Below are 12,076 nucleotides of genomic sequence, written 5' to 3'. Positions count from 1 at the left end.
CACCGTCCATCTGTCTTGCTGGCTGTCCAACCCCCCCACTTCACTGTCCGTCTGTCTGTCTGTGCCCCCAAACCTCCTTTTACCTCCCCACCCCCCTATCCCAAGGGACAAGATTTGGGCTCTGAGGTGTTTTGTGTTTTTCAGTAAAGTTTGTAATCCAGGGGCCACACTAAACTGCTCTGAGAAAAATAAAATAAAATATAAAAAATGTAGTTCCATAAATTATAAGTGTGAGGGAAGGCGAGGGGGGGTCAGGGGGTCCAAAGTCTTTGTCCAAGTACCTGACGCTACCGCAGCGCCTGAGACCGCCGCATGTTTAAGGGAAGGGCACTTACACCTGAGCGATAATATAGTCTGACCGTGGAAAGATTTTATCTGAAAACACGTTTTTGGCACAGACTGAAAATAAATGTATGTTGCCAAGATTTTATTTAATTTTTTAAGTCAGTATTATATGTATTTTTGTATATTATATATATTTATATATACATATACCCACTGGGTTCTGCATATCCCATGAGGAAAGAAAATTGCTGTCCTGGTTTTTCTTAATTTTATTTTTGTTCGTTTGTTTCTGTGTAAACTGTAGATCCCAGACAAAGGGAAGATGGTTGCAGCAGCAGCAAGGGGAGGAGAGCAAGGTTCACATTCAGAAAAAAAGGAGAAGAAAGAGAGAAAGAAAGAGAGAAAGAGAGAAAGAAAGAGAGAAAGAAGGGAAGCAGAAAGTTAATGTATGAAACGATCCTTGTCAGCTCCCAGGTCCCGCGTTCAGTCCCACTTTCCACCTTCCTGGGATGTGCTGCAGCCAGCAGCAATTTGTTCCGGGTCTTTGGGAAACTTCACTTGGTGAAATAAAACAAAATAAGTTCCGCAGATGGGCCTGGAAAGAGCTGAATAATTTTTAAGACCCCACTGCACCAGGGCTGCAGCCTAAAGCCCGGACCCCACAACGGGAGATGAACCAGACTTACAGAACCCACTCAGCAGCAGAGCTTAATCTTCCATTTATTGTGCAACAAGCGTAAAAAATTTTCTCCCCAAATTCCTCTAAACAGGATCACAGACAGGAAATCCAACCATGTTTTCATACATACGACTGTTGGCCAAAAATCCACATGTCCTACCCTTGCGACCAAAGGACATTATTTCATTGTTAAACAGAAAAAACAAGTGGATAAAACAGAACGTCCCACTGAACTCCACTCAGCCCGTCTCGTTTGCAATATTATCTCTACGCCGACACATTTTGACTTTGCCTTGGACTCCACAGCAGCCACCGCACAACCACCACAGTTGAAAAACAAATAAAAGCGGTTTGGGGTTCATTTTTGCTGTTTTGCGTACAAGCAGCAAGATACGTGATGTGCGTTACCGTAAGAAGCGAACGGCTGCCACTCACCCCAGCAGGAGGGTTTTCAAGATACGTCTGTGGCTGCGGAGATATTTTAATATCATTTTAAAACCGCCGCCGGTTTCCCTAAAAAAAGAAAGATCGCACGTCCCGTTGTCAGCCCAGCTTTCTCGGTTAATTGTTTAAATTTGTGGTGCTTCCAGTACATCCTCCCACACTTCTCTTCTGAAAGGGAACCTGGTCCATTCAACACACGACTTACGAGTCAACGGTGAATCCCCAAACGTGAGCAAAACCCACCGCGGAGCTCAGGACACCCGCAAGGGCCACAAACCCTCCCCAAGAGCAACGACGCGTGGGGATTTCTAGGGAAAAGCAGCGTCTAACGCTTGCTAGAGATACTCAACCTCTTCAACCCGCGGGTTTGTTCCCTAAAGCGCTACAGGATTCCCGGCAGGCAGAAAAGACAAATTCCTTTAAAAAGTGACATTTATCTACCGCACGCTCGCGCCCCGGGTCGTGTTCTTCACCCGGAGCGGCTTCTCCAGGCCAGCAACAGGAATATCGCCGCCCAGAGGTCTTCGTACTCCAGGTTGGCCAAAAAACACATCTTCATTTTGTTTTCCACGCGGGTTTTCTCGGCCAGGCCGTGGGCGAGCAGCGCGGCCGCAGACTGGCAGAGCAGCCAGGCGATCATCTGGTCGGGTTTCGGGGTGGAGGAGGCGAAAACGCTTCCACCCCACAGGCTGAGGTGCAGAACGTTGGCGGCGACTCTCGCGGACAATCTCTGCGGAAGGAGGGAGAGGGAGGATGAGCCGATCCTGCCGCCATTCTGTGGCATCACCAGCCCCAACAGCCCCCCAAGCCTCCTCTGAGGTACCGCATATTAATAATTAAAAAGTTCTTTGTGATTATTAATATCAGGACACCTCCCCCCAGTTCAAGGTCTGGTCCCCGACACAAACATCTGCTGAAATCCCTGAAACTGTGCGAGAGTCTGCGCTGCACTTAGAATCACAGAATCATTTTGGTTGGGAAAAGACCCTTGAGATCGAGTCCAACCATAACCTAAATCTAGCACTAAACCACATCCCCAAGAGCTTCATCTATACGTCTTTTAAACCCCTCCAGGGATGGCGACTCCACCACCAAACACCTTTTGTTCGTCTTTGATCATTACCCAGACCGCAGCAATATCTGCGCCCGGGAGAAACAATCTACAGATAAACCTCTCAAACACCAGCTAGATAACTTCTTGAAAAAAAAAAGCGGTTGTTTTACCTTGTTGGGATCCCTCTGAAGGAGCATCTTGATCACTTGTTTCAGCTCGAGGGGCACGTGGTCGGGCAGAGCTGGCAGCTCCTCTTCGCGGTAACTTCTGCTCTCCAGAGCTGTGTCCCCGTGGCCATAGAAAGGGTTGGCCAGGCCGAGGATTTCGTAGGCGATGGCTCCTACAGCCCAAGCGTCGGCTTTGCTGTAGTTGATGACGGTGCCTGGACCGGGTGACGCTGTGATCACCTGCCAAAGAGATAAGGATGTTCAAACAAACAGCTCTAACGCGGGCTCTGCGCTAAAACTGATTTTCAAGGGGCAAGACGGTATTTCTGCTGTAATAAAGATCGAAACCAAAGCTAGGTTTTGTCTAAATCTCTGGTTTAGGTTGGAAGGGACCTTTAAGGATTAAAAATTAAAAGATTAAAATTAAAGATTTAAAGATAGTTATGCAGTAACCAACTAGCGGCGCTGTCTGGTATGACCGAGTTACGTCAATAAGCAAAAATGGGTAGAAAATGATCGATCTGATCGCAGCAGCTTTCAGCAGGTGTTACCGTGAACACACACCAGCACAGACCACGTAAGCAAGTACCGGTGTGTGCACACTGGGGACAAGTGACAGCAAAGTGACGTGCACACATACCCTTTGCTCCTTCTAGACCCAATCTCACCCTTTTTCAGCCCGCACCACAGCTGGGCCTGAAACTTTTTCATCCCGACAGCAGGACGAGCGGAAAACCAGCAACACAAAGGATGACAACGAGGGGATTCACCTCGGGTGCCATCAGGGAGCCGTTGCCGCCCCGATCCACGTAGGAGCTGGTGAACGGCAGCCTCAAGCCCACGGTTTCATCTGCCAAACAGCAGCCGAAGTCGGTGATCACCAGCCAGGGGCAGCCAGCTGCAAAGGACAGAGGGACAATTCAGCTGAGGAGGACCCGGCTGCACCAGACACGTTGCACGGACACCAGAGACAGTCAGGAATAGTCTCGAAACCCCCGGCAATCAGCATGACCACACGCTGTTCTCCTGCTTCTCCTCGGTGTTATTAGGTGACATGTTAAAACTTGTTATTCCGTTTCCTCTTTAGAGGATATTACCGCTCCCCACAGAACATGCATGTCACAAAATGTGGCAGATACCATCAAATTAAAGACACGTAAGGTTAGAGACTCATTCATGATGGAGGAATATATTCCCTTTTTTCCTTTAGTTTTTATCTATAGCAAAAGCCATCGACATGTAGATATACACTCAGCTACAGCAAAAGGCTAGAGAAAGTTTGCTGCATTAGTTATTATATCAGTTCTTGTCCTGATGACAAGTCAAACATTGCAAAGTAGAATCATTCCTTCTCCAGACACCAATATGGAAAAATCGATGCTGAATGTGGTTAGGAGCGATCTAAAGCATCGCTACAGAGACGCTTTTCCTTCAAGAAAAGAAGGATGGCGTTAATATCGCTGAAAACCTTCCACGGCTGCTGCACCAAGACCTTTAATCACACAGATCTGGCTGCCTGCTATTGTCTCCTGCCCATTCACATCTCAAATCACGCTGAAAAAGAGCTCAGGTAATTAAAACCTCAGTTAGAGAGGCTGACAGGAGAACAAGATGATGAAAACGCCGCTTCTGGCTTTGACACTGTCAGATCCTTTGCCTTCCAACCGATGTTTCATCATCCCAGGGAGCAGCACTGACCGTGAAGGGGGATTTTAAGAACTGCCCTGTGCTGTTTGGCGAGTGAGAGATGACGGAGCCAAGTGCCTGAAGCAAAGGCACCTCTAGCATCCTTAATATGACATTATTATACGCTCAACGCTCACTGCGCTCCTGTAACGCATCCGCTGAGCAATATTCTCCATCCCTCCGCCTCATCACAGCGAAACGCTCCTTTCAAGTTCGCTTTAATGATCCAAAACCTGAGGCACAGGATAAATTACATCCCCAGTGCTACAGTGACAGCAAGCAGTAAGCTAAAAACCAAACCTGAGATTCTTCAAAGGGTTTGATGCTCATTTTTTTCCACAAATACACACCTGCATAGGGCTTCCCTGAATATCTACACAACCGCATCGCTTCCGTGAGTGACTTAATTGGCATTTATACTCAGTGGTCTACGTACCAGAATCAAATTCAACCAGGATGTTGTCAGACTTCAGGTCTCTGTGCGCGATTCCGTGTCGAACAAGATGGTCCACGCCTTCCAGGAGCTGTAAAATCATCATCGTGGAGAGAACAACATCCGGACTGCTCTCCCTCAGGTACTGGCGCAGCGTGCACGGATAACTAATAAGAACAAGGAAAAAATCACTAATTAGCATCCTGGGAGCTTATCGCTTGTGGTTCAACCTCAGCGCTGGCTGGCTGGGGATACAGCGTATTTATACGTGACAAATTCTTGACCTTCGTGACGCCTTCCCACCTCCCAGCCTCAACCCGACACCGCTCCCCATCTGCTGTTCTCAAATCCTCTGTTTTGCAACACCCAACACTGAATGTTTGGCGCCCTCGCCCCAGTTTGACAACTGCAAATAAAATAAACCTCTCAAACAGCACGGTGAGGGGCTCCAGGTATTCTTAGAGGTATCTATGTACCAGTGTTGTATTTTGCATGAAATAGGAGGCAGATTAATAACGCAGATCGTATGAGCAAAATGAGCAGGCGTGTTAATCAGAAGAAAGAACATATTCTTGAAATACAGAGAGGCCGGAGCACTTTTCCAGACACGGGCAGAATAAAAGCAGAAAGTGTTTTTACATCAGTGCCACCACAATCCTCATTCAAAACCAAAACCCAACCGAGAAAGCCAGAGATGCAGAGCACGGATAAATCTCATTACCGACTCCACCCTGTCTCTAGCGGCGTGTTCAGACTAGGGGTGAAGTTCAGACTCAGAAGGGCAGACAAATGGGGACAAGCTCCACATTTCTTACCTTAATTTGGTTTAATTATTAAAAAGAACAGCTTGTCTTCATTGTCAGACTAGAGCTAAAACCTCAAGGACTTGAAACAGGTCTTAGGAGGCGTTTCCAAGAGGAAACTCAGGCAGCAGCCCGAGTGAAATGTTTGCGAGGACCCGTGCAGCAGCAGAACACGCAGCCCTGCTAGACAGTGTCACCAAAACCCCGAGTCACACAAGCTTCTCTCTACCTACTTCTTCATCACCAAGAAGAGTGTGCGGCTGTGGCCAATCCCTCTGGGATTCAGGCTGAACGGAAGAACGTCGGGATAATCTGCGAAGGCTCCAGGCAGCAAAGGGACTGAGGAGGTGAACGCTCGGATCACCTGGATTATATTCGGATGAGGTTGCAACTTCTTCCTCCCAAGGACAGGTTTTCTGCACAGAAGTATAGGTACCACAGGTTTCATGGATCTCCTGGTCAGTTCTGATTTATCATGGACACATCTCTGTTATTTCTGGATTTACTTTTCATTAATATAGCCCGCCCTCCCCACCAAAGGGTTCCAAAGCAGCGTGCAAACACGTGTATCCTGCAGCAAAAACCTTATTAGAGAGAGAGCATTAAGTACAGATTACAGGACTACACATGAAGCGAATATTCAAACGTTTACATCTTGGAAACCACTCTGTTGGAAAGAACAGACACAACCTCCCTGCGCTCACAGCGGTTCCCACGTCAACGCAGAGCAGCTCCAGCCCAAGCAGATCCAGCAAAACAAAGTCTATTAGTGAAAAACATTCTCAGCGCACAAATTTTTAAGTGACTTGGGATTGTGGTGCTGACCTGAGGGCAATTTGGGCACGTGCATTGCTTTGTTTTACCTTAGATTTCTTTCTGTTGGTATTTTTCAAGTAAAAAAAAATGGAAATAAGCACTGAGGTTTGTTGGTAAATAGCCTTAAAAATGCAACACATTTGGGCAAATGGATCCACAAATGGGATCAACTAGGAGAACGAGTAGTTTCAACTCCCGTGACTGATGTACCTGGTGTCTCTTTTGACATTAGCATCGCTTTCACAAGTCATTTCTACACCTGGACAAGAATTTCCTGACAAAACTATTTTCCTATTAAAAAACACTGTACTGACAAAGCTAAACTGTTCATGAGAAAAGGGCTGCTCTGAAAAATGTCCCTTCTCTAGAAATGCCAGGGAGAAAAGTTTCAAAATTATCACAGAATCCCATTTGGGATTTTTTTTTCCATATAAAAACTTGGACATCATCAGTTAGATAATTGCAAAAATCTGGTGTAAAAATGAAAAATACATTCAAGATCAAAATCAAAGCTTCCCTATATGGTCAAACAGGACATACTGGTGTTTTACCCTGCACTGCAAATGAAGCTTTGCTGGAAACTCTTAAAATTAACATGCAGCCTTTAATTATGTTCAAACCCTACCAGCCCTCCCATGCTGCTAACGAAGGCAGAGCTGGTCCCAGGCTGCTTCTCGTACAAAAAGAATGACAGCAGCAGCTCAAGAGAAAATAAAACCGCACCATTACTTTTTTAGATATAAAATAAAGGTGAACCTCACACTAGGAACATCAATTTAGACCCTTTATTTTATAGCACTCGCTACAACAAAGGGCAGGTTACTTGTCTGCGTCTCTCTCACCCCCGAATGTCAAATACTCCTCTGGCCGCTCTGTCGCGTCCTCAGCGAGCGACGTACCACACAACATTCATTATTTGTTTGTATCAGCAGCCGAGATGGAATTGAAATTTAAATCAGACAATCCAGACTGCAGACTCCATTGTTTCAAATCGAGCAAAAAGATACATTTTTGAACAAAAAGATAGCTAAACTCAAAATGATTTATGAGTTTCCGTGCAGTTTTCCACCTTCATGCTGATTGTTCACTTCTCACTCGGGTGACAGGGTGGGAACGGGCTCACTTTCCATTTTCTTTCTCACCAGTTTCCCTGCACTAGAACAGTTTCCACCTCCCTGCCCAGCATGCATTTTACAACCAAACCAGTCCTAAAATTGTACAGTCAAATTTTTTACAGTCAAATTGTTTGATGTTTAATACAGTCAAACTGTTACCGATTACAGCTGTATATTTCTGTAATTAAAAAGCACCACGACGCACATTTAAATGGTTAATCACAAGTAGCTCCTCCCAACCTCTAACTCTGCAGATACCAAAGCATTTTACACATGGGGAAACTGAGGCACAGGGCACAGAACGGCTCAGCCGCGGTCACCCATCAGACCACCGGCAGGACCCAATGAGTCCCCAATTATTGGCGCATCCTTTCAACACCTTCCTGGGCTGAGGTGTGCGGGACTTCCGAAGGCTCCATCATTTAGACAAAACACACACACACACCTCCTGAGCCACTAAAAATCATTTTATCTGCTTTCAGGAACTGTTAGAGAAACCCCTGGCCATCTTAACAGCATAGATGCGCTGCAAAATTGATAGACGGATAAAATCAGCACGTCGCCGTTTGAGAACCGCTGTCATTTCCACCGTGACCGTACCTGCGGCCAGAGACGGCTCCGTATTCTCCAGCTAAGGCAGCGCCCGTGGCTGGAACAAGCTCTCGGCCCATGGCATCCAGGATGGCTTCGCTCGACGAACCCGCCTGCAACAGCAATTACACACCACATTGGCTTAAGCTCCAAAATTCAGCCCCAAAACAGCCTGAAAGCCAGTAATTCTGATGCTGGCAGCGTATCTGGAGTTGGATCAACTGAGACTAGACTGAGGGTCTCCCTCCTCTACTTTGAAAATCAGGGAAGGTAATTAACACTTAAATAATTTACCAAACGACATGGCAAAGCCTTTACCTACAGAATGAAATCTGTGTGTCTCTTTAAATGCATCCTTGACTGTCAGCGCTCTGAGCTACATGTTAACGCTCACTTTCAACAGTAAAACCTGGCTGGAAAAGGCCACAGCTAAACGCTGGGGTATTTCTGGAGCCCAAGGGATTATAGATGTCGGCATTTTGGAAGACTCTCTTAGAATAGCCACTTGTCACATCAAGCGCGACAAAACTCTTCCATGGGAAAAGGCAGCTGGGTTTTTTTCAAATGTGGAGTAGCCCATGACCACTGGGTCCCACCTCATCCACACTTTGCAGACAAAAATCTATTTCTATCCCGACAGCGACAAGGACACCGATTCCCAAAGCCCTGGCAGCAGTGGTTTTCCCCTTCTTACACCCCACCATCACAGCCAGCTTCAGAAAAGCCTTTTTTCCAGAAATTTCACCTCCATCACCAACAACTCCCCCACCAGCAGCTCTCCGTGCCCATTCCAGAGGAACAACGAACGTGAATTACCTCGCTCTGGGACCGTGCGTTAACAATCGACATCTCCAATATCACACATCAACAGCTTTGTTTTGACACGCTCATCGTGCGCTACATAATTAGCGCTTAAGCGTTAAAACATTCCAGCCAGACTTCCCAAGTGACAGACAAAGAGCCGACTCCTTACCGAGATGTTCCACATCATTTTGATCGCTAACGGAAAAGCATCCTTCGATGGTTGTTTCTGCACGGGCTCCTCTTCAGCCGGCGGTGAAGCAGAGCCACGATCCCGCTGCACGCTCGGGCCCTGCCCCGCGAAACAGCTGCTCCCCGCACACCCGCGACGATCGCACGAGAAAGGAATCGCTGCTTCGTACACGGCGGCACTGCAGCCCTTCCCGATGGGCTGCCCGATGAGATATTCCTCCAGCTTGAAGCCCTGCCAGCGCAAGGACCTCAGCGGATCTTTCTGCGGCTTGTTCTTCCCGACGAACACTGTCTGGAAGGAATAAGAAAAGACAATGATTAAAACAACCTGCTCAGTTATTCAAGATTTCCCAAGGAAGGAGAATTCCCTTACTGTTTAATTAGTATTAAGTGTCCCACTGGGTTGGTCTGACCTGAAAACCACAACCAGGCTCTGGCCACTACGGCTCAAATCACTGTAAGCATAGGGAAAATAATTTGCAGACCCTATATTTAAGTCTGAAACAGATTACCCGAAAAGAGTCTTTACTAAAAATGCCATTCCTGAGGGTGCTTTAAATCCACAAGAAGAAGAGGAATGGGGAGGGGGGACCCACTATTCCAGAACGTAAACATGTTTTGTAAAGACAAGTCTAACTAAATCTAAAACGAGACGCACTATTACACTTTTGTCCTTCTCCATAAATAAACCAGGCAAATAGCATTTCAAAGAAAATCCAATTAAGAGCGACAACTGATGGAAAAACAATGCCCTGAGTTGTTGTGGCAGCCGAGTGTGAGGGTGGGTTAGTTCGCAGCATGGTGAATCAGTGACGGGAGAAAGATCTGGGGGAGAAAATCTGAAGAGATGTGACAAAACAGCCCAGGAGTGTTGTTCTGGAGTCTAAGCATAGCGTTCACCATCCCACAGGTCCGGAGGTGTCACAGCTGTCACCTGGCCAACACAAACCCGTGTGCTTCTCTGCAAGGTACAACCCCAACACGCCGGTGGCTGCTCCAGGGACGTGTCCTGTGGCGAAGGGACACAGCTCCAGGGACGGCAGAAAGGGGAAAACAGGAAATTTAATTAACCAGCATCCCGAGAAACTTCAGGGAAGGCAGAACCTCTGCGGGAATGTGTTTGTCTGCCGGTTAGCAGGGCAGGTGACAGCTGGCTGAGCACCAAACGTCTATTTTTACCCATAAAATATGTTCAGCGCCGTCTGTCCCCAGCGCCCTGCCAGCACCGCCTTGTGGGGTCTGAAATAGGGAGCGGGGACAGACCTGGGGGCTCAACAGCAGCCTCCTGGGACACGGGACCCCCGTCACCAGTGCCCCGGCCCCCTCCTTTTGTGGGGGGACAGGAACTGAGGGGCTCCCCACCGTGATGACACCCCCAGTACCTGCAGTGGGGCTGCTGACTGAGAGGCTTCCCCAAGTACCCTATTTTTTGGGGGGAGGAAAGGGTGTTTGGGGGGCTGCCCACAGAAGGGGAACCCCTACACCTTCCTCCGGAGGGGGCATCTGTGGGGCTGCCCATCGCGGTCACCACGCTGGGGACATGGCCAAGGGGTGATTACCACAGTGGCTCGTACACCTTCCTTTGGGGGTGTCTGAGGGGCTCCCCAAAGCAGTGACACTCCATCCTCTTCATAAAGGGCATCTGAGGGGCTCCCCAAAGCAGTGACCCCCCCTTCCCTTTATAAAGGGCGTCTGAGGGGCTCCCCAAAGCAGTGACCCCCCCAAATCCTTCATGAGGGGTGTCTGAGGGGCTCCAAATAAAGAGGACCCTCTCCTCCCATAATAAAGGGTGTCTGAGGGGCTCCACACAAAAAGGACAGCCCTCTCCTAATAAGGGGTGTCTGAGGGGCTCCCCAAAGCAGTGACCCCCCCTTCCCTTTATAAAGGGCATCTGAGGGGCTCCCCAAAGCAGTGACCCAGCCCGACCCCTTCATGAGGGGTGTCTGAGGGGCTCCAAATAAAGAGGACCCTCTCCTCCCCTAATAAGGGGTGTCTGAGGGGCTCCCCAAAGCAGTGACCCCCCCTTCCCTTTATAAAGGGCGTCTGAGGGGCTCCCCAAAGCAGTGACCGCCTCTCCCCTCCCCCGCGGGTGCCCGAAGGCCTCTCCCAGGCCCCCCCCGCACCTGGATATGTCGACACGCCGCCTCGGCCCGTCGCTGCTCCTCCAGCCGCGGCTCCACCAGCCCCAGCGCCATGGCCAGCGCCAGGCAGGCCCCGCCGCCGCCCCGCCGCGCCGCGGCCGCCAGCCCGCCCCCCGGGCCGCTCAGCAGGAGGCGGCGGGCGGCCGGGAGCCAGGCCAGCCAGGGCCGCCACGGCGAGGGCTGCGGGGCCGGCCGGGGGTCCCGGCGGGGGGCGCGGGGCGGGCGGCAGCGCGGGAACAGGCGCAGGGCCCGCGCCAGCAGCAGCCGCAGCGCCATGGCGGGAACGGCGCGAGCCGGGGGGCGGGGCTGCGGAGCGACACGCCCACTGTGCGTCACTGCCGGGGGACGGTGGTGACAGCCGGGGTGGCAGCCTGGCCCGGGAACCCAGGGAGGCGGTGGGCGCCCCATCCCTGGAGGCATCCCAGGCCAGGCTGGACGGGGCTCTGGGCAGCCTGGGCTGGTGCAGATGTCCCTGCTCGTGGCAGGGCACTGGGTGACCTTTCAAAGTCCCTTCAACCCAAAGTATTCCACCGTTCTATGATTCTAGTGCACAGCAGGGCACAGACTGTGACACAACGGAGCACGAGTGTGATGGGAGCGGCTGAGGGAGCTGGGGGTTCAGCTGGAGAACAGGAGCTGAGGGGAGACCTTCTGATCTCTGACCTGCCTGAAAGGAGCTTGGAGCCAGGGGGGTCGGGCTCTGCTCCCCAGGAACAAGCGCCAGGAGCAGAGGAAACGGCCTCAAGTTGCGCCAGGGGAGGTTGAGGTTGGATCTGGGGAACAGTTTCTTCCCCAAAGGGCTGTGGGGCATTGGAACAGGCTGCCCAGGGCAGTGCTGGAGTCACCATCCCTGGAGGGGTTGGGCAGAC

General features: G+C 49.9%; 1 protein-coding gene across 1 annotated transcript; it reads right to left on the bottom strand.

The window, feature by feature from the left end:
- Nucleotides 1-988: 988 nt before the first annotated feature.
- On the bottom strand, nt 989-11,489 carry PINK1 (PTEN induced kinase 1). Its single transcript, XM_065650130.1, has 8 exons — nt 11,190-11,489; nt 9,047-9,358; nt 8,083-8,186; nt 5,785-5,967; nt 4,752-4,915; nt 3,400-3,527; nt 2,633-2,869; nt 989-2,138 (listed from the first exon to the last, which is right to left on the bottom strand). The coding sequence occupies exons 1-8, from the start codon at nt 11,481-11,483 to the stop codon at nt 1,878-1,880; spliced, it is 1,683 nt and encodes a 560-aa protein (XP_065506202.1). The 5' UTR covers nt 11,484-11,489; the 3' UTR covers nt 989-1,877.
- Nucleotides 11,490-12,076: the final 587 nt, after the last annotated feature.

The sequence above is a fragment of the Caloenas nicobarica genome, chromosome 22 (assembly GCF_036013445.1).
Source record: "Caloenas nicobarica isolate bCalNic1 chromosome 22, bCalNic1.hap1, whole genome shotgun sequence".
Lineage (NCBI taxonomy): Eukaryota > Metazoa > Chordata > Aves > Columbiformes > Columbidae > Caloenas > Caloenas nicobarica.
Note: the sequence above shows the minus strand (reverse complement) of the source record. Positions and strands in the feature narration are given on the sequence as shown.

Coding starts and splice junctions, on each gene's coding strand:
- PINK1 (XM_065650130.1), bottom strand. CDS start 11,483: ATGGCGCTGCGGCTGCTGCTGGCGCGGGCCCTGCGCCTGTTCCCGCGC. Junction 8,187..9,046: donor AAATGATGTGGAACATCTCG/GTAAGGAGTCGG, acceptor TTGCTGTTGCAG/GCGGGTTCGTCGAGCGAAGC. Junction 5,968..8,082: donor GGAGCCGTCTCTGGCCGCAG/GTACGGTCACGG, acceptor ACTTCTGTGCAG/AAAACCTGTCCTTGGGAGGA.